The sequence below is a fragment of the Pocillopora verrucosa genome, chromosome 14 (genome assembly GCF_036669915.1).
Source record: "Pocillopora verrucosa isolate sample1 chromosome 14, ASM3666991v2, whole genome shotgun sequence".
Classification (NCBI taxonomy): domain Eukaryota; kingdom Metazoa; phylum Cnidaria; class Anthozoa; order Scleractinia; family Pocilloporidae; genus Pocillopora; species Pocillopora verrucosa.
In genome coordinates, this window is record NC_089325.1 from 9,425,231 (window position 1) to 9,444,220 (window position 18,990).

Genomic DNA, 18,990 nt, shown 5'->3' on the forward strand with positions numbered 1-18,990 from the left:
AAATATTTCTCGGAAAACGCAATCAATAGAAAGTAAAAACGAAAAAGCTTATCGAAGCGCCTATGAACCACTTAGCTATGTTCCGTGAAGTTTGTGCTATAAAATTCATTCAACTCCATAGTAATTACTGTTAAGTATTATTTCTGTGACGCATGACTCTTCAAAATTCCGCAGGCGTTAATTGCAACGAAAAAAAGAATTAACGGAAAGACGCATCAACGAAAATTTGTTCAAAACTAAGAAACAAAAATGAGGAAGATAACGATTGAAAGCCATAATTCTACCACGTTTGTGGAGTTATCGTCGAGGGCTAAGTTTATTAATCGAGAGAGCGAAACAGTGATATTCAAAACAAGTCATAGCAAATATCACAAACTTTTGAACAAGATTTTCAACTACAGCTATTTCAGCTGACAATAAAATGAATTTCTAGTCATTAGAGTTAAAAACTGCCCGCACTCACCTCGGTTTTGTCGCGTGCATGGACATACCGAAACCTTTGGACATAATAAAACACCAACCACGCAAGCGAAATCACCATCAAAACAATAAAGGACACCGAGACGAACAGTACAGATGTCGGATTCACTTGCCATCTTTTTTTTGAAATCGTTTCACCCACAGAAATCTCCACATACACAGCTTTGGTTCTGTTGACGAGAGCATCGGCCAGCTCGACTCCAAGATTCCTCTTTATACTGACAGCAACAATCGTATCTGCCCCAACATGTGACATATGGACAACCTCGTCGCTATCCTTGTTGTCGTAAATAACAACTGCCGTAGCGTTATGATTGCGAGCATTTATGATCTTATTCTTAAAATTACACACTCCCCTTTTAATGAGGGCAATCCATGGCTTTCTGTCCACCGCGACGTTAAATACGTTACAACCATTAACATTATTTCCCATCAAACTATACAGCCATCCCTTCTCGTTGCGTTTCGGACTGTTACTACCAAATTTTCCCTTTCCATCAAACGGCTTTATCTTACATTTCTCACCGAGTCTGCCACAAAATGTTATATTCAATACAGCTTCTGTGTATTTCTCAGTTTGCTGTTCGTCATCGTAGAAACTGCAGTTGACAAAATTCGCGACACAAACGAACAATAACAGCGCTGAAATGATGTTGATGCGCTCTGTGAAGCTGCTCGCGATGGCCATTGTTATTTCAAAGTAGACTAAAAGTTACAGGATCCTTTAAGATAAGCCGTAGAGAAGAGAATGTACCAGGTTTCGAAGGATTTTTAAAGATTTTTCAGTGTAAATAGCTACTCAATTCTTCCGCCATGTTCATTGCTCGTGTAAAACCACAGTAAAAGCAGAAGTAGTCACGTGATCATTGATTGGCACACCTGGTGTCGATATTCCATTCCTTTCTACGTCATCGTTCCGCATTGAAGGAAGCATCGCGCCAAGATATTGTTCCAGTCTCGATCAGGAAATCAGAGCTATATCCGAAAGTGAAAATGCACACTCTTGAAAACTTGTGTAAGCAACAGCGGAAGCATTACTTGTTGGTGAGAAGAGGAAAGAATATTCGCCCCCGTTGACGAAATTCTTTTCTCCAAAACCCGATTTGCTGGAAACCCCACGATCAAAATAATAATGTAACATGAGGCACCATAATGATATGACGTTTATTTGTTATAGTGAACATAATTTCTCAATTTATCACACCTGTGCCCTTCATTTTGCCGCTCAGTGATGAACGTCGTAATAAAATTCGCGGAAAGACTCACTTTAAAAGATGGCCAAAGAGTCGCTAAAATAAAACTCGCTAAATAATTGGAAAAATGTGACGCATTTCATGCATGTCACTTGTGAGCCGGTTTCGGGCTAAACAGTTTAAATTTCTAGGATGATGATGAGAAAATCTAAAAATATCAAGTTTCAAAATTCTTAGAATAATGAATGCAGAGTAAATTTCTCCTGATATCGTGCGGACATTGGACTTCGTCATCTCCGGGTAACACCCCCCTCCCCGCCCCCACCCAGTGTCGGGTTGTCACAATACTTCTCATTTCCGTGTACTTCTGGAATATCAGGAAAGAGACTTTGACCTTAGATTTAATCATAAACGTATAAGGGCTTTTTAGACTCTTGTTTTGCATGCTGACAATGCGATGAAGACGCCTTACAACATATATATAAAAGAAAACTCATTATGCCCTTTGTTTAAAAAAGTCGTCAATGATGTTTATCTTAGGAGCGTTCTTTGTGTCCTGCTTATGCTCTGTCCCAGTTCTTTCGTGAGTTCCACGTTCTGTCTCTCCCAATTTTAATATGTGCCTCTTATTCTTGCTCCATGCTCCCTCGCGGCTATAGGCCTTTTTCCTCTGCTTTCAAACAATGTTGGGTTCCACAAGAAAAAGGAACTGACACAATCTAAGACTACCTTGAGAGGCGTGCTACAGGCAACGTTTGCCCTCCGTCAATTGCTCATCATCAAAACAGCCTATCGTAAACATAGGCATGCGTAGCATGTAAGAGTTATTTTTTGGGCTGGGCGAGTTAAGATGGAATACTTTGAGTAACTTTCAAACGGACGAAAATATCGGATTACTTCACCTTAAGAGAAAGAAAAAAACAAATTTATCTGAATTCACACAGACATTTTGTGGTCTATTGTCTGAAAACTTCTAAGGAAAAATAAAATGCATCAGTGCCTCACGTACTGTTGTTTCCCTCACAGCTATTGTTTGGTCTCGTTACACAACGCCGTATATTCCCCGGAGCGAGAGCACGTTGCATGATGAAACCAAATAACGGTTGCGAAAGAGACTACGCTTACTTCCGTTCCTCTAACAGAGAGGAAATCAAAATTATTTGTCTGTAGTTATTTGCTTTAAAAGTATAATTCCACGTAATTTTACTACGAAAAGCAAACTGAAACTCTGTTCTATCTCCAATAGACCCTAATCAAAGATACATTGAACAAGAGAAAAAATAATATTTCAAAGAGAGCTCCTTGATTGGTTATTGCCTATCTGGACTTTGCCCTCTGTGTGTGAAATACATGATAAAATGCAGGTTGTTTACAAGGAATTAAGACGCGATTTAATTAAGTTTAAGGTAGCTAAAAGCGAATTTTATTTGTGGAAAAAAAGTCAAAACGCGAGAGAATTGCGTGGAAAATTTACTATCAGAGGCATTTGGTTCCGAGTGAATTTTTCCAGCGGGGTCGGACAATGCGATTAGAACACGTGATCAAGTACAGGTTGTTTACATGGAAATGACACGTGATGGACCGAAGTAATGGGCTCCTGACGAAGTCTAATTTGGAAAGGAGCAAAAAGGAGCGGAAAAACATGTTTCAACTGAAAAATGATACAAAAAGGTTAAAAGCGAGCCCTTCATATCCCGATAAATCTCGACCTTAATTGACGATGCTCTCGTGAAGGCAACAAACCATTACACTTATCAAAATTGGCCCAAAATTTATGGTTTATGTCATTCTTTGTTCCTTGATATCCTTTCAAGAAAGCTGTGATATGATTGGTGCGAGATACATACCCTAGACGCTGTGATTGGATATCAAAATGCTGCGGTATGTTTGGTGCGAGATATAGACCCTGATGCGAAAATCTGAATGGTGCGAGATAATACCCAAATGGGGCGATCTCATTGGTGCGAGCAACATACCACTCTAAATGCTAACATAGTTTTTTTTTTTTTTTAAGAGAAAAAATAACTCAAAAAAAATTTGTGAATTACTTTGATCATGCACATAAGAAATAATTGAATTTTAAAAAATCGAACGAACGAACAAGCACTGTGCCTTAGAATGTCGCGACTTTATGATCGCGAACAAGTGACCTAGTTCACAAATCTGAAATGTAGCCAATGGGACGTACCCTTGTGACAGTAAAATGATGCAAACAACTTTCATCACGTTATTTCAAGAGCACAATTAAAACATTGCAAAAAATGTACTTATCTAAATTTGAAACTAAACCTTGAGATGAAGTCAAACAGAACTAAACTGTTTGATTTCTAGAGATCATGTAACGCATTGAACGTGGCTAATATAAAAAAACCACTATGTAGAAGGGTAGCGACTTCGTTCGCAAAGAAGTTGGCAACAACGAAGAAAATTCATTGCGTATCAGAAAAGCACCGAGACATAACCCAGACTGGATAGGTCCAACCGATTTTTAACGCTTCCGTCCATTTACGGAGGTCTAAGTCCGATTAAGGACACCCCTGTCTGGTTACCTACACTTACGTCTGTTATGAATTTAACTTGAGCTTGATGGTGATTGCACATTAAAGATTGTACTACTTAATTGAGTGGCATTAACTATCAGTTTTCGTCACGTAATGTTACCTAACTGGACCGTGTGTAATCGTTTCTTCAAGCAGTGTGAGGCTCTGTGTGTGTATTTCACGACTGATAGCCTGTGTACTGCTGCCTCCTACCCTCCAAAAGAAATCAGAAGGGAGTCCTTCCCGAATTTTTTTAAGGGTCGCAGGCGGCTATAAACAGGCTAACGATCAAAGGTTAGTTCACTTTAAAGACGTCGTTCTTTTTAAAAACACAACAACAAGCATTCAGCAACACACTTGGAAAGAGGTAACAGTATTTTTATTCATTTCCTTTGGCAAAACATTCATTCCACAGGTGCAACAGTTGTCTTTTCAGATACATAGATACCATCCAAGAACATACGGATATCTTTGTTCTTCACCAGAGTGGACTGGTGGATAAGAGCAGCTGAAAGAGAGAGGAAACAAAACTCTGAGAAAGGGTTTAGATTGCCTGGTAATTTTACAAGAAAGTAAAAAAAAAAAGGACAAAGAATGTACTTGTATGTTCCCAGAATGGTTTCCACCAGCAATGAAATCAGAATAAAAAAGATGCTTTTCTTCCTCCTCAAGTCAAAAGCATGGTGGGCGCTCAAAATCAAGAGTCTCAACATTTCCATGTCATTTTTCTTAATTCTGCTTACAACTCTTTTGCTTATAATCAAGTGAACCCTACATTTGGTTTTATCAACTGAGTTGATAATGTAAACTAAAGCTCAAAACATCAGCTTCAGAAACACTACACAGTGGCTGATTTACATTATCAACTCTGTTAATATGACCAAATTATCTTGTAATATCCTCCCCCCCTGCCACCCACCAACCAATTGGAGAAAAACACCAAAAGGTGTTACACTAGACACCACTTTCAGTGAACTGTTTTTTTGAGAAAGACACACTATTTCTGCAATTCATCTCTTCAACCACAAACAAAACTGGGTTCTACCATTCAAAAATACATGCTACCACTATGCACCAATCTTACCAGAGTTGGAAACCAGCTCAATGTCATTCCCTTCCAAGATGATCTCATCCTTTACAGAGGAATTCACACATGTGACACCAGGTCTCATTCTCACACGTCTTATGTACTTCTCACCAAGGAAGTTACGCACCTCCACTAAGGTGTTATTCTCAGAGACAGTGATGTTAATTGGGAAATGAGCATACACTGCCTTCATCTTATACTTGTAGCCCTGAAGAATTTGAAATGACATTATTAATTCACAATAACATTTTAAATATATTAAGTGATTTTTGCCTCTGGAGAATAAAATAAAGTCGAAGTTTGCTGTATCAACCTCTTTAGTAACACTAAAAAAAAAACCTAAACTATAAAATAAACAGTCTTCTTAACCCCTGCCTCCAGCACTTAGTTCCAAACTCGGAGTTTGGCAAAACTACAATCTAAGAACCCCTTCATAACAGCTCTATTAAATATATTCCATTTGTAAAAAAGTAAACAAGATTAAAAGGTATTGAGTAGGGATAGAAATCTGCTACCCTTTTGTTAAGTCAACAATGAGAGAATTTTAATACTTAATTCAAAATGCACCCCAAATAGTTTCAAATGATATTAAACATTGTTTAACATCAAGGTATTTTTCTAAATTCAGATATTCCTCTCCCATTAAGTTCTAGTTCTACCTCATAATGCTCAGATTTTTTCACAAAATTTACTCAGAATAATTTTTTTCCAAGTAGAAAAAACATATACCACCTAACACCGACTTGAAAATTCAATAACAACTTGATTAACACAGCAAAAGATGTTTTTTTCCCAAACACCCAAGTCCCAAACAAGTCCCCATGAGGAATCAAACCCCAGACCTTTGCATTCAATGCTCCCATTCTCTATTTCTGAGCCACAGAGCCTCTATGGCGAGCAAGGCCATCACAAAGTTCATACAAGAAGTTCAAAAAATCTTTCCTTTGCCCCATGCTCGTGACAAGAGAAAAACAACATCTTTCACTACTTCTTTACAGAGCTAAAAATTTACCATCTTTCTTATTCTTTGATTAACACAATTTGAAAACCGTGAATCAAATACATTGTTCTTTAACAATACACTGAGAATCTAAGCAACAAATTAAATCATCATCTGCTTTCTATCTACAAATCTACTCACATAGGTAACTCCCTTAATCATGTTTTCCACATGAGTACATATGGTTTTGACACAAGCCAGCTGTTTGCGTTTTGCAAACCAAACATCAACACGCAGCTTCTTCTTACTCAGCAGAGTAAGCTCCAAGTTAAGATGTCTGAAACTTCTTACCAGGCTACCGCGTGGTCCTTTTACTGTCACTTCACGACCTCTCAGCTTGATCGTGACTGCACACATAAAAAAGAAAATTAAAAATTCTTGGACATCCAAAATCCTTGAATTGCCATTCAAACACCTATTTTAAGTTCTGGATAATTTAAGGTGTTTATTTGAGGTGGTACTTAATCAAAGGAGGGTACTTTTTCCACTTTCTGTTTTTGTCTTTTCCGAATCTGTTTCTTTGTTTAGTATTTAGCAAAAAATGGTTTGCATGATTATTTTTCAGATATAGGATTTGTACATAAACAACCAGATAAAAGACATAAGTTCATTAAACTTTGTTAAATTGAATCAGAATCTTGTCTTTTTTTAACTCACAACAAAATAGTCAAGTTAAAAAACAGAATGAAAGAGGAAGTTACCATTTTCGGGAATGTCAACTGTAGCACTTGCCAGAATAGTCTTCATGGCTGCAAAAAATCTGAAACAAAAATACAAACAAGAACTTAACCCTTTCACTTTAAGATCTTATTATCAATTTTCCTTACTGTCTGACATACAATTCTGATGATGTTAGTTTGGAGAATTTGGTATTAGATCAACTAATCCCCTTGGCGATAATTTACTTTATTCTAGAGGTTCTGACTTGGTCACTCGTAGGAGTCAAAGGGTTAACAGACTTCTTCACTGTGGTTTAAAGTGGGGTCACTGATGACTCACAAACTTTAAAGATTTGCTAAGAAAAAGGGCCATTTTTATTAGCTCACATTTGATCACAATTAGTTTGGAGCGAATCAATGAAGCCAACGTGTATGAAATCAACTGTCACGTTCAATAAGATTTAGAGTTGCATGTAATCCTAACAGTTGTGGATCTGGGAAATACTTTGCGAGTTTAGCGCTAAAAAGAATATTCTTTAGATGACAGATCAGCTGAAAAAATGTACTTTCGATCGCATATGAAGGTGGCAAAATCTGATGTAGATTCTTTTCCTTCACCAGAGTATTTCAAATATATTTTATCTAAGCAGATATATTTCAGGGGAATAAACAATGAACGGTCTCGCAATGTAGACGTGATTTCTGTAAACACATAACATGCGAGTCAACCTTACTGGTTAGCGAGACGATTGTACGTTATCAAGCCTTTAATCGTAGCAAAGAATCCATTGAGATCATAAGTAAATTTATTTAGTTTAAAATAATTTGCAAAACAGCTGTGGATGAGGAAAGGATGGGGTAAATATAACCGGATTCAAAGCAACATTATTACCTTTGCGAAAGATGGAGGAAAGAGAAAGACCTGAAGTTTGTAACTGTGCTTAGTAGCCAGGCTCTCTGACAATTTCTTCCCTTCCGGGGCAGAGAAGGGAGTAGATCGGCAATCAAACGAAGTAGTGACTCTTTTATTGGAATATAGAGAAAATATACGATATAATAGTTTAGAAAAAACTCAGAAAGAAATTTTTTCATACAGATGAATATTTTTTTTTCACGGGAATAGTTTTCATAAGAAAACATAACCAGAAACACCCCTCCCCTAGTTGAGTTAGTAAGTTACCAGTCCCTCAACAGGGTAACCATATTTCAACTGGTTGGAAGTTAGGTTATCGGCGGTCAAAGTTAGAGGACATTTACAATTAGTTATTTTGCGGAGAATGCATCAAGATGATGGGGCGAGAAGTTCCATCAAGATGTTCGCTAATATATTTATTTCGTTTATCGGCGCTGGAATTTTGGGAATGCCTCACGCTTTTAAAGAGGTAGGAATTTAAGAGATTCTACGCGACGCTTGCTCTCGAACTTGGCCAGTGCCACGAACGCATATATTTGCACGGAGAATGAAAGATGCTGTGTGTATTTTATGATCGATGTTTATTTCCTCCTGATAGGCGGGAGTTATCGAAGGAAGCGCGATCATGGCATTGATTGGTACTCTAAGGTAGGATTTTTTTCCAACTGATGATATTTTTCTCCAAACGCTAGAAATTTCGTTGTCAAATTCGGTACATAACTTTTCAGCCATTTGTTGTAGATTAGACAGCTTTTTGAAATGGTTAGAGTGAATTTTTGACAAGGACTGTCTGTAACCATAGCAGCCATTAATTATGTTGTTAAATGTTACTATTCTCCCGCATTCACCCATTATAACAGCTCATAAACATAACTAGGGCTTCACCTTGAACCTCTTTTTGACTTCTCTGTCCATCTTTTATCGCCTTCCTTACTTTCTGACATGACTTTCTAGGTCTACCTAAAACTACCCTTGTTTGATCAACGGTTTATTTTAACAATATCCGGCAGTTAATTACTTAAAATTTAAGCCAGAGAAAGGTTAAGAATTTATTTACAAATAACTGAAAACCCTCCAGGATCTTTATATATATGTAGGACCTGTATTACATTGAGATGGTCCAAATATTTATCAATACAGCGAGATAAATTGTATTAAGTAAATATGAATTTTTAGTACTGGCCTAATGAGCCACTGACAGAAATATTGTTCAATGCCATTTGTCACTTATTTCATATGTGAGTGGGTGAAAAAAAAAAAAATTGAAAGTACATGTATTGCTTAAGCCCAGTTCAGACATCGTGCTTCTGCCATGCTGAACTTAATTCAGGAATTAGGTGCTACAATACATGGCAGAAGTATGGTGTCTGAATCAAACTTTTGAATTAAATTCAGCAAGCAATTTGGTCTGACAAGCTTTGCAGTGGTATATGACTCTGGCACAGCAGTGATTCAGATGTCATACCCCTGCTGTGCCAAACAAAATTCATAAATTATAGCAATATATCTTAGTGGAATTATGTTACCATGGGGGAATCACAGGAACAATTCTCCTTTGTGCAGAGGGTGCTTCAGTAAAAGCTGTGTTTTGCATGACATTCCCAACATCTGAATCAGGGTTGTGCATCTGCTGTGCTATAGTTGAACCTAATTGCAATCAAGTTCAACACCACAGAAGCACAACATCTGAACTAGGCCTTAGAGCAGGTGTCGTCAACTCAAAGTATACTCTTTCCATGTGAAGATATTGCTGCAATAATATTTCATTGAAAATATAATTTTAGACAAGTTTGGAGGTGCCAATCACTCCGAAGTTATATCTCGAGTTGTAGGGTTTTTGTTGACGTTGACGCAAGTTTTTCATACTGTTATTTTCTATTTTCCACCTTTCCAGAGTAATTCTTCCCTTTAATTCAACACATGAGCTCTATTGTAATAGCTTTGCCCTTGATTGATAAGTTTTACTTATTGACTGAGTGGGAGGGCTGCAAGGGAAAATATTTGGCTTAAGGTTATGACTTATAGACCAAGTGCAAGGAATGTCCGTGAGTCATGAACAAGAGTGGGGGCTGACAGACAAGTCATTATATTATAATGATAAATGGCTATATTTTTTCTCTCTTTTGTAGTCATTCATGCTGTTGCTCACTGAAAATTCATATTTTGCTTCTTTCAGTGTAAAAGCAATGCTATTGATTATTGACTGCAAGAAAAAGTTAACATGGAAGAAAAGGGATCATGTTAAGGGAGCTGTAATTTCAGTGGATGGAAAGGTTGCTTCAGAGGAGAAGGAATTATTAAAGGCAGCTGAAAGTGGAGAAGTAACAGACAAAGTAATGGAAGATGGGGTGGATGATCTCCTAGTTAGTATTGATAAAATCATGGCTTTTGTTACTTTGATGCCAACCCACTCCATGGCATCAGTCTCCCAGATGGTGTGTTGTTGCTTGTGGGAAGTATGGAGATCTGGTACTGAGTGTGCCTGAATCTGGAAGGGGAGATCTGGGTTTAAGCTCTGGCAAGGTCATTGTGGGGGGAAGTTGAACAAGACATTTTACTCTTCTCAGTACCTCCTTGAACCTTGAATGCATGTGGTACCAGAAAACTGTCAAGGAACTATAATCATCAGGGGTTTACTACTTGGCAGCAGATTCAGAGGAGGAGGTTTCAGGTGGCAGGACTTCACCCCCATCAGACCTTTGGGTTCCTTCATTTCTTGCCTGACATAAAAAATTCTTAGAGAAAGATGTTTTTTGTCTTGTCGCTAGCATGGGACAAAGACACGTCCCATGCTTGCGACAAAACAAAAACATCTTTCTTTATTTCTTTACCAAGCTCAAAACTTACCATCTCTCCTATTTTATTTATGTAGGTTTTATTGTGGAAAAAAAATGCATTTTCTGTATCAAAGTTTTGCACCTCCTTCTTACCAAAAACTCCTGGATCTGCCCCTGCTTCTGATAGACTAGTACCCTATCTTTGAAGGTTGGCAATACTCCTGGTGGCTTTATGGTTTAAAATGGGATTGATACCCTGTCTGGGATGAATAGGCTAGAGGAATCCTAAGATTTGGCTATGCTATAACTTGATCTTGCTGGTGGCTTTAGGGGAAGTAAGCAACTTTATACCATCTGAGAGTCAGATCTACACTTTGCATTCCAATCCATGTGTATAATAATCTGTATTTATTTGATATTGATTGTAACAATCTTGACCATGACAATGAACCCTAACCTTTGAAAGTAACAAAAGTCCAGCTAATGATACTGATTACAGTTGACAATTAACTGTTGAAGTTATACAGCTTTTCCTTAAATTCATAATAGATTTTATTCTTTAAAGGCAGAATGTCTGTGCTAATGTTAATATTGATCTTAAACAAATATTATCAAACTCTGAAAACCATTAACACCTGAGATTTTTTGGAAGTATCAAATGAATGTGTTTTAACCAATCACACAGGAGATCAGAACAGTTATCAATTCTTTTGTACCTTAAACTGGCATGCGGGACCAAGACATAATTTCTTCTTACAATATTAATACAATATCATGCCAATAAGTGATGAGAATGAAGAAAAATATCAATTAGGCGATAAGTAGTTGATTCAACATCAAATTCTTAGAACTAACGTCATAAGAATTGTATTGCAGACAGTAAGGAGAATTATTAATGAGATCGTGGGAGTGAAAGGGTTAAGGGCTTTTTTTGTCATACAGTAACGAAACAGATTTAACCACTGAACAATCGCAAACTCATTTCAAACTCTAACACACTTAATATACCTAATAACTGATTATTAAATAATACGTGTCAAAATTGTGGCATGCTATAGGACAGAGGCATTGTAATCTGCCCTTGTCAAGGTTGTTTGGGAAATGGGAACATATAGAATTACATTTGAGGAGGAAGAGGAAAAGGAATGATGAGCTTAACAATGTTACTCAAGTTATTGTGTATGAGAGGATAGGTCTGTTAAAAGTAAAAATGTGGAATACTATTTTAGTTGCAGAGTGCAGCCCATGAGATTGATTATGGAGATCTTGGTGAGTGACTCTGACCAGCACTTTGTTTGACCTCACTAAAGAGGACATATTTGGAGAAGGGCTTTTGCAAAAACTTCAAGGGCTTCTATAATTGACAGAATTCACTGTCGGCATCCTATGAAATGTATAGAGAACAGTATGGAGGATATGCATACTGGTGTTAGGGTGTCAAGGGTTAAACATCAGCGTAGAATGCGTTTAAGTTCTTTGCTGAGTTGTTCCCATTTATTCAGTGTGACTCTTTGTCCTTCCTTGGCTCTCTGTTTTTTTGTTTGTTGTTGCTGTTGTTTTTTTTTGTTTGTTTGTTTGTTTGTTTTTACATGTGTATAGGCAGCTGCTTGATACCAAACTAACACAACTCTGTTTTTGTTTCTTCAGGTTTTCATGCATTGGGAAATTCTGGCAGAGCCTTGGTTGATACAAGCATAGTAATTTCTCAGATAGGTAATTTTATGATTTTACAGAACAAATTGATTTGTATTTAGAACTTTTAATACATTAAAGGTTCAGCATTTGTTATTTTACTTTAGTTTTTCCCATGATGGTTGGGTCATTAAACCCTTTGACTCCTAAGAGTGACCAGCATCTAATTTCTCCTTACAATATCACCCCTGAATCACACATTACGGTTAAGAGAATGAAGGAAATGATTAACAAGTAAACAAGCTTTTGATTGTTAAACAAATTCTCCTTGTCAGCACCTTGAGAAATGTATAGAGAACAGTATGGAGAATATGCATACTGATGTTAGGTTGTAAAGGGCCAAGTGTTAATGGCAAATGTGCTGGAAAGCCACCAAGTACTGAATGATAACTGTTTGTCTCAACAGGGTTTTCTTGTGCATATTTAATCTTTATCTCTGATACTCTTAACAACATGTTGCCAGTTCTCAGCAAGTGAGTTGTCAGTTTTTCATTTCTTTCTTATTTTTCTCGAGACTGTCAGTGTAGATGAAATAATCAACTTTTTGCTCGTGATTTTCATCTAACAATTGAAAGTAAAATTTTGCTGCTTGAGCTCAGGGTATTGGATGTTTGTTGTCACCAGAGTAATGGATTTACCAAAAAAATGGTTTTATTTTTCTGAAGGTGTACACTGTAAATCATTTAACACAAAAATAGATTTCAATAACAAAGGAAACTATTGGATTACATGGACCAGATACTAAGCAACTGTGGTTGTTCAGTGAAATGTGGTTTTAATTAGTGTCATCAAGTTGATGAATAAAGCACTTTATTTTCTATCAAAGTACAGTGACATGCAGACACAATAGATTGCTATGGCACCTTGATCTAACCCAAAAAATTGTAACTGCTTTAAATAAATGACCAGATAAATGAGTATAAAATGTGGCAAAGTAACGGTTAGGATGCTGGATTCTGTATAAAGGTTTATTTTTTAGGGTCTGAGGGGGGTACATATTAAAATCTTTTAATTAATAATTGTTTTTGTCTTTGTCTGTTTGTGTTTCAGACACCAGTATTTAATGACTCTACTACCTCCACTTGCAGTTTTGGTAAACTTCAGACATTTAAAGAAGTTAGCTATATTCAGGTGTGTCTTGTTAATCTAAATATCTAGTCATCATTAACAAGTGAGATGGATTTTATTGTCCTTTTTTTGTTACTTGTTATTAGTAATAAATGGATGTTTGTATTAAGTATCTATTATTTGTAAGTTATGTTAAGCTGTTAAAATTTTTTGTTTCTTGTGCAGTCTTTTTGCAGATTTTGCCAATGTTTTTGCCTACTGTGTAGTCTTTTGGTTTGATTTTGCACACTTTGAGAAAGTAAAGTAAGTATTAAGCCTTTAATCTTTGATAGTGATAAGCATCAAATTTCTTCCAGCAGTATCTCCCCTAAATCAAACAGTAAGGTCTTGAGAAATTACAAAAAAGATTGTTAACTCGAGACACTTTTGATTGTTTAACAAATTCTCCTTCTAAGTAGCATAGGAAATGTGTAGAACACAGTATGGAGAACTTGTATACTGATGTTATGGTGTGAACGGTTAACCTCACAAAAAGTTTTTTGTACTTTCAGAAGACTTGCAAAACTTATGTTTTTTTTGTGTAAGGGGAAGGCTGCTTGCTAAGATTCTGCTAAGAGGTTTTGCTAATAAATGAAACCCTCAATTGTACAAATTCTATTTTTTCATTTATGAAGTGCTATGTTGTTACATTTTTAGGATTCACCCACAAATTGCTAGGATAAGTGGCCTACCATTTTTCTTAGGAGTGGCAATATATTGTTATGAGGTAAGCATTATTGTGATGGTGATACAGACATTCCCAACGAAAAAACTTTGTGTAACAATAATAATCTGGTGATTGTTGTTTGTAGGGGGCAGGATTAATATTGTCATTGGAAGCATCCTGTGCAAGAGATTCACGAGATAAATTTAGATCGTAAGTCTTAAATTATAATTAAAATTGAGTTAAAAAAGGCCTTTTATTTGTTTTAATTTAATTTTGTTTTGTAATTTGATTATGAAGGTTGATATTTAGTTTCATGTTTTTCTCTCCAGAGTATTTAAGCTGACATTGTTTCTAGTTACAACACTGTATATTGCATTTGGTGCCTGTGGTTACCTGGTAAGCATCTTTCCCTTTTTGTGTTTTAAATATTTATCACCATTTAGTAACAACAGCTTTTAATCTAAAACAGAAAATTTATATTTTTTTACTGGTTAATAAATACTGTACCAAGTTTTATGATGACCAACAAAGGAGCTCTTGATGGTTAAACAAACTCTCCTTGTCAGCCTCTAGGGAAATGTACTAAGAAAAGTATAGGGAATATGCATACTGATGTTAGGGTGTAAATGGTTAATTTGACAAATAAAAACTCTTTTTATCCAATCCCTGGTGGGTGAGTGACCATCTAAAAGTGGCAGGGGACCCAGTGTATTAGAACAGGAGACTTAGTTCCTGAGTGTGTTTCTTGAAATCATTGGCACCTCTGAACTAACTGAGGTTTTCCTTTCTTTTCAGTCTTTTGGAGAAAACACACAGCAAATGATCACTCTAAATTTACCTCTTGGTAAGAAAGAAAGCTGCAAATTGCATTAATAATTACCACTTCAAAGTCATGCTATTTCAAAAAATTTCCAGAGTACCGCACGGGCTGCAATGGAGCCAGTGCAGCCAATCCAGCCAAATCTCGTCTCACTTTTCCTTGTAAATTTTGCAGATGAGATCAATCAGTTTATTGTTAACCCTTTAACTGTTAAGAGTTACTGGCATCTAATTTCTCCTTACAATATCACCCCTGAATCAAACATTAAGGTTGTGAGAATAAGGGAAATGATCACCAACAGAAGAACTCTTGACTGTTAAACAAATTCTCCTTTTAAAAAACCTTAAAAAAATGTATAGAGAACAGTATGGAGAATATGCATACTGATATTAGGGTGTGAAGGGTTAAAAACTATAACAATTTTGTAGGTTATGCATTAAATGTGCTTAAAATTCATCTTGACTGTAGACGTGTGTCGTCTTATTGTTTGCTCTTGGCTTTAGAGTAAATATCTTCAAACTAGATGGTTTATCTGTTTTGAATTCTTATCAATCAGCTTTGTTGCTGTCTTTCTAGGTCCATTTCCTGCTGTAGTTCAACTTTGTCTTTGTTTCTCATTATTTTTTACTTACCCAAGTAAGTGTGTACTTTGTTTTATTTTAATTAATTTTTTCCTTTTTTGCATTTTATTAAAATCTTAAGGAGTTTACATCAAGTTTTTAACTTGTATGCGGTTGATTTGCAGTTATGATGTTCCCTGTAGTGCTATTATTAGAGAAAAAACTTCTCCCAGATGGAGGGAAAAGCAGCTACTACCAAGGAGTAAATATTATATTTGGTTCTGTTTATTTGCTGAGATTTTACATGGCATTCAATTCCCAATATTTTGATTTAGGTAGATTCTCAGTTCTGGAGGAGATTACTTGAATGTATTAGAAAAGTGAAATTTAGGCTGTTTAGAGCTAAATGAAAAACATCATCCTTGATTTCAATTTTTGGCCCAAAAAAGTTAAAAAGCAAAATAATCAAAAAAGCTTTTTTGATGAGGTCTTCCATTTTTTTTCTCCTTCACAGGTGTTGTTTGGGGGTTAAGAGTCATATAAGTTACTAGATTCTAAGATTTTGTTGTGTGTTTTATTCTCTGCAGACTGTTTTACGAGCCTGTGTTGTAGTACTTTCCGGCATTGTTGTGCTTGTGATTCCAAACTTCTCCACACTCATGGCGTTCTTTGGATCTAGCTGTTGTACTCTGTTAGGATTTGTTTTACCTGGAATATTTCATCTACGAATTTTTGAAGGGTAAGTTTATTAAGAAATATCATTTGCCAAACTTTGGTTGGCACAGATTGTGATTACAGCCTTCAGCTGCAGGTTTACTTAGTTTTTAAGATAAGGGTCATCGAGCCTAGTTTGGATGTATTATGTGTTGTTTAAAAATAGTGTTGAAGAAAAATGTCTTTTTTGTGCGAGTCTTCAAAAGCTATGCCCATGTAAGAATCAAATGGGACGTGGAGGCTCTGCTCTCAAAAATTGGGGATGTGTAGGTCTTCAAAGCTTTCACTAAAGCAAAATGCCAGATGCCAAAAGAAAAAATAGTTAGCCACCTAGGGGATTTGAACTTGGCAAGAGCATATTCCTGTATTTATTAAACCTTTTAAAAACTCCTTAGATCTGAATGTGTCTCACCCCTCTAACTGTTTTGGTTTTCCTTTTAAATTATTTCCAAGAATTTGCTGTTAGATCAATATAACAACTTTACCTGATAAGTTTCATTATTCTCATTACCTGTCTGCTGGATAATGTATGGATGTTGTAGGGAGAAGTTACATGTTCATCACTTGTGGGAGTTAAGGGCTGAATTTGTTTATTTGTCTGTTTATTTCACTTTGTCAATAACTGCATTTACTTTCTTCTTCAGGCATCTCACCAAAGGAGAATGGTTTATTGACATATTAATCATATTTCTTGGATTAGTAGGGTAAGGGTTAATTTAATGTCACATACTCTTGAAATAAGTTATTTTCGGTTTATAGAGACTGCATCTGACAACTAATTCCCTGTGATGTTGAATTTCAAGTCGAAAACTTCTCAATCTCAAATAATTCTACTCCACTCTGTCTAAACAGTCGCACATAGTTAATTTTCAAGCAACCCACCTCACAGTTACCATTTTTGTTGTCATTGATAGTGGCCCTGTTCATTAACATTTTTTTGCTACATATTTCTTCTACTAATAGTTATTTATATTCCAGTGCTGTTATAGGAACAAGAGATGCTCTTTTAAGGCTGCTGTCTGGCTCCTGACTCTGTAGTGCTTTATCTGGGACATAAAACAGAGTTTTTGTTTATATGTTTTGATAACTTATTCATCAAAAGCCAAACCAACAAGAAAATAGGATGAAATAATTTTAAAAAAGAGGACCAATAGAAATGTGAGTTAAAAATAAGATATAACAGAGTTTATTTAAGAACAATATTAAAACTTTGTAACATTTTCCTATTGCAATGAAAGTATATATAAATCCTAAATGAAACTCTTAAAGTCAAATTTCAGTTGTTCAGAACTGCAGTTTAATTGAGTCTCCTAGTATATAACTAACTTTTAAACATAATTGTTAGTTAGAAGATGTTTATACAATTAAGAGATTATTATTTTTAGAAAAAAACTTGCAATTTTAGCTTTGATTGAAATCAACCCTTTAACTCCCAGATCTGATAGTCAATTCTCCTCACCAGCTACTACATATTTCCTTTTAAATTAGTTGCAAGAATTTGGTGTTAGATCAAGACAACAACTTCTATTTGATATGTTTGAGTATTCTCATTACTTGTTTGATGGATAATGTATGGATATTGCAGGGAGAAGATAGATGTTAATCACTTCTGGGGGTTAAAGGGTTATTATTGATTTTAAATGTGGTTTTTCTTTAAGTGTGTTAGCTAGGAGGGTGGGGTGGGAAGCTGTGTCATTCTTTTTTCAGTTGGGTGGGATACTGTATATACCCGTAATTCAAAATAACTATTACAAAACAAGTAATAGGTCATTTAAGAGATATTTCGCCCTGTACAGTTATTTTTCCAAGTAGTAAGCGGGAGTACTTGACAACACAAAGAGGGCTAAATTATATTTTTCAAATTGATAAATAAATGTAATTTAAAAAGAAGGTACAATTTTCACATGTTGTACTGACGAAGGAGTATGCGTTAAAATGTCTTGCGAAAAAACATTTTCAGGCTTTTTTTCTCCTTTTTTCTTCTGAGGAATACTAAGAAAGCATCGCTTTCCTGTTCGGAAATCATATTTCATAAGGCAAGGGTTTATTTTTCTTAAAGAACTCATTAACAAGCTTATTAGTAGCCAAATGACTGCCTGGATATCATGTAACAAGCCGGAGCGGAGATGGGAAGAGGGGAGGGGAAGAGTAGAGGGCCGGCATCGTTTATTTACCACGTGTTATTTTGTAGAAAAGGAGGTGGTTTTTATTGTAAAGTTAATGAATTTTTGTGTACGTGAACGAATAGTAAATTAAATGCAAACGTAAAATTCCGTCCGTTGTATAGAAGTTTTAGCGTTTAGGCGTAAAAGGTCGAGGGAAAGTCTGCTGTCGGGTCGAATGGTCTACATTCCTGGGACATATCCCGGTGTCCGTGGGGGTTACTGACAAGGGGTATTGCTATCCCTCTCACGCACCCCTAAAGGAGAAGCTAAACCATAAGCTTCCTGTCAGCATTCTGTAAGATTTATTTTGCGTTACGCCAGTGCTAAGTAATCTTTCTGGGTAGAGTGAAGTATTATTGGAGTAAGTTACCTTGCTCACGCACACGACACAAGTACCCGGGTGCGGAATCTCACCCCCTCTCTCAATCCCCTGTAATTACCTCCTCCTCCTCTCCCCCCCCCCCTTCTCATCCCGAACCCCCCCCCTCCCCCCTCCACCCCTCTTTACAGAAAGACAGATTCTGCCCAACTTGAATGAAAAATAAGCTGGTTTACCTCTTTGGGACGTGTTTTATGAATGAAAAAAGTTTAGACCCCAGAAGGAGACTACGTGCGA

The 18,990-nt window shown here is 36.3% G+C and overlaps 3 protein-coding genes across 4 annotated transcripts in view; 1 reads left to right on the plus strand and 2 right to left on the minus strand.

Moving 5' to 3' along the window:
* LOC131779711 (RING finger protein 150-like) overlaps positions 1 to 1,337 on the minus strand; it is a 10,125-nt gene extending 8,788 nt beyond the window's left edge. The window contains exon 1 of the mRNA XM_059096289.2: positions 464 to 1,337. Coding sequence (XP_058952272.2) covers positions 464 to 1,168 — 705 coding nt within the window. The 5' untranslated portion in view covers positions 1,169 to 1,337. The remainder of the gene's footprint in view (positions 1 to 463) is intronic.
* A 3,238-nt stretch (positions 1,338 to 4,575) lies between these two features.
* Positions 4,576 to 7,895, minus strand: LOC131779705 (large ribosomal subunit protein uL6). Its single transcript, XM_059096281.2, has 5 exons — positions 7,852 to 7,895; positions 7,002 to 7,060; positions 6,442 to 6,647; positions 5,298 to 5,508; positions 4,576 to 4,721 (listed from the first exon to the last, which is right to left on the minus strand). Exons 2-5 carry the CDS (start codon positions 7,045 to 7,047, stop codon positions 4,618 to 4,620), a joined length of 567 nt encoding a protein of 188 aa, XP_058952264.1. The 5' UTR covers positions 7,048 to 7,060; positions 7,852 to 7,895; the 3' UTR covers positions 4,576 to 4,617.
* A 284-nt stretch (positions 7,896 to 8,179) lies between these two features.
* On the plus strand, positions 8,180 to 18,482 carry LOC131779703 (uncharacterized). 2 transcript variants are annotated; one of them, XM_059096278.2, is made up of 17 exons: positions 8,180 to 8,341; positions 8,471 to 8,520; positions 10,049 to 10,235; positions 11,879 to 11,918; positions 12,297 to 12,362; positions 12,748 to 12,814; positions 13,392 to 13,472; positions 13,635 to 13,712; positions 14,106 to 14,175; positions 14,261 to 14,325; positions 14,445 to 14,511; positions 14,911 to 14,959; positions 15,512 to 15,571; positions 15,681 to 15,757; positions 16,083 to 16,234; positions 16,854 to 16,913; positions 17,188 to 18,482. In XM_059096278.2, the coding sequence occupies exons 1-17, from the start codon at positions 8,237 to 8,239 to the stop codon at positions 17,237 to 17,239; spliced, it is 1,326 nt and encodes a 441-aa protein (XP_058952261.2). In that variant the 5' UTR covers positions 8,180 to 8,236; the 3' UTR covers positions 17,240 to 18,482. The 2 variants fall into 2 exon arrangements, with proteins under 2 accessions (XP_058952261.2, XP_058952262.2); XM_059096279.2 differs by having other exon boundaries at positions 10,049 to 10,205.
* The last annotated feature ends 508 nt before the right edge of the window (positions 18,483 to 18,990 follow it).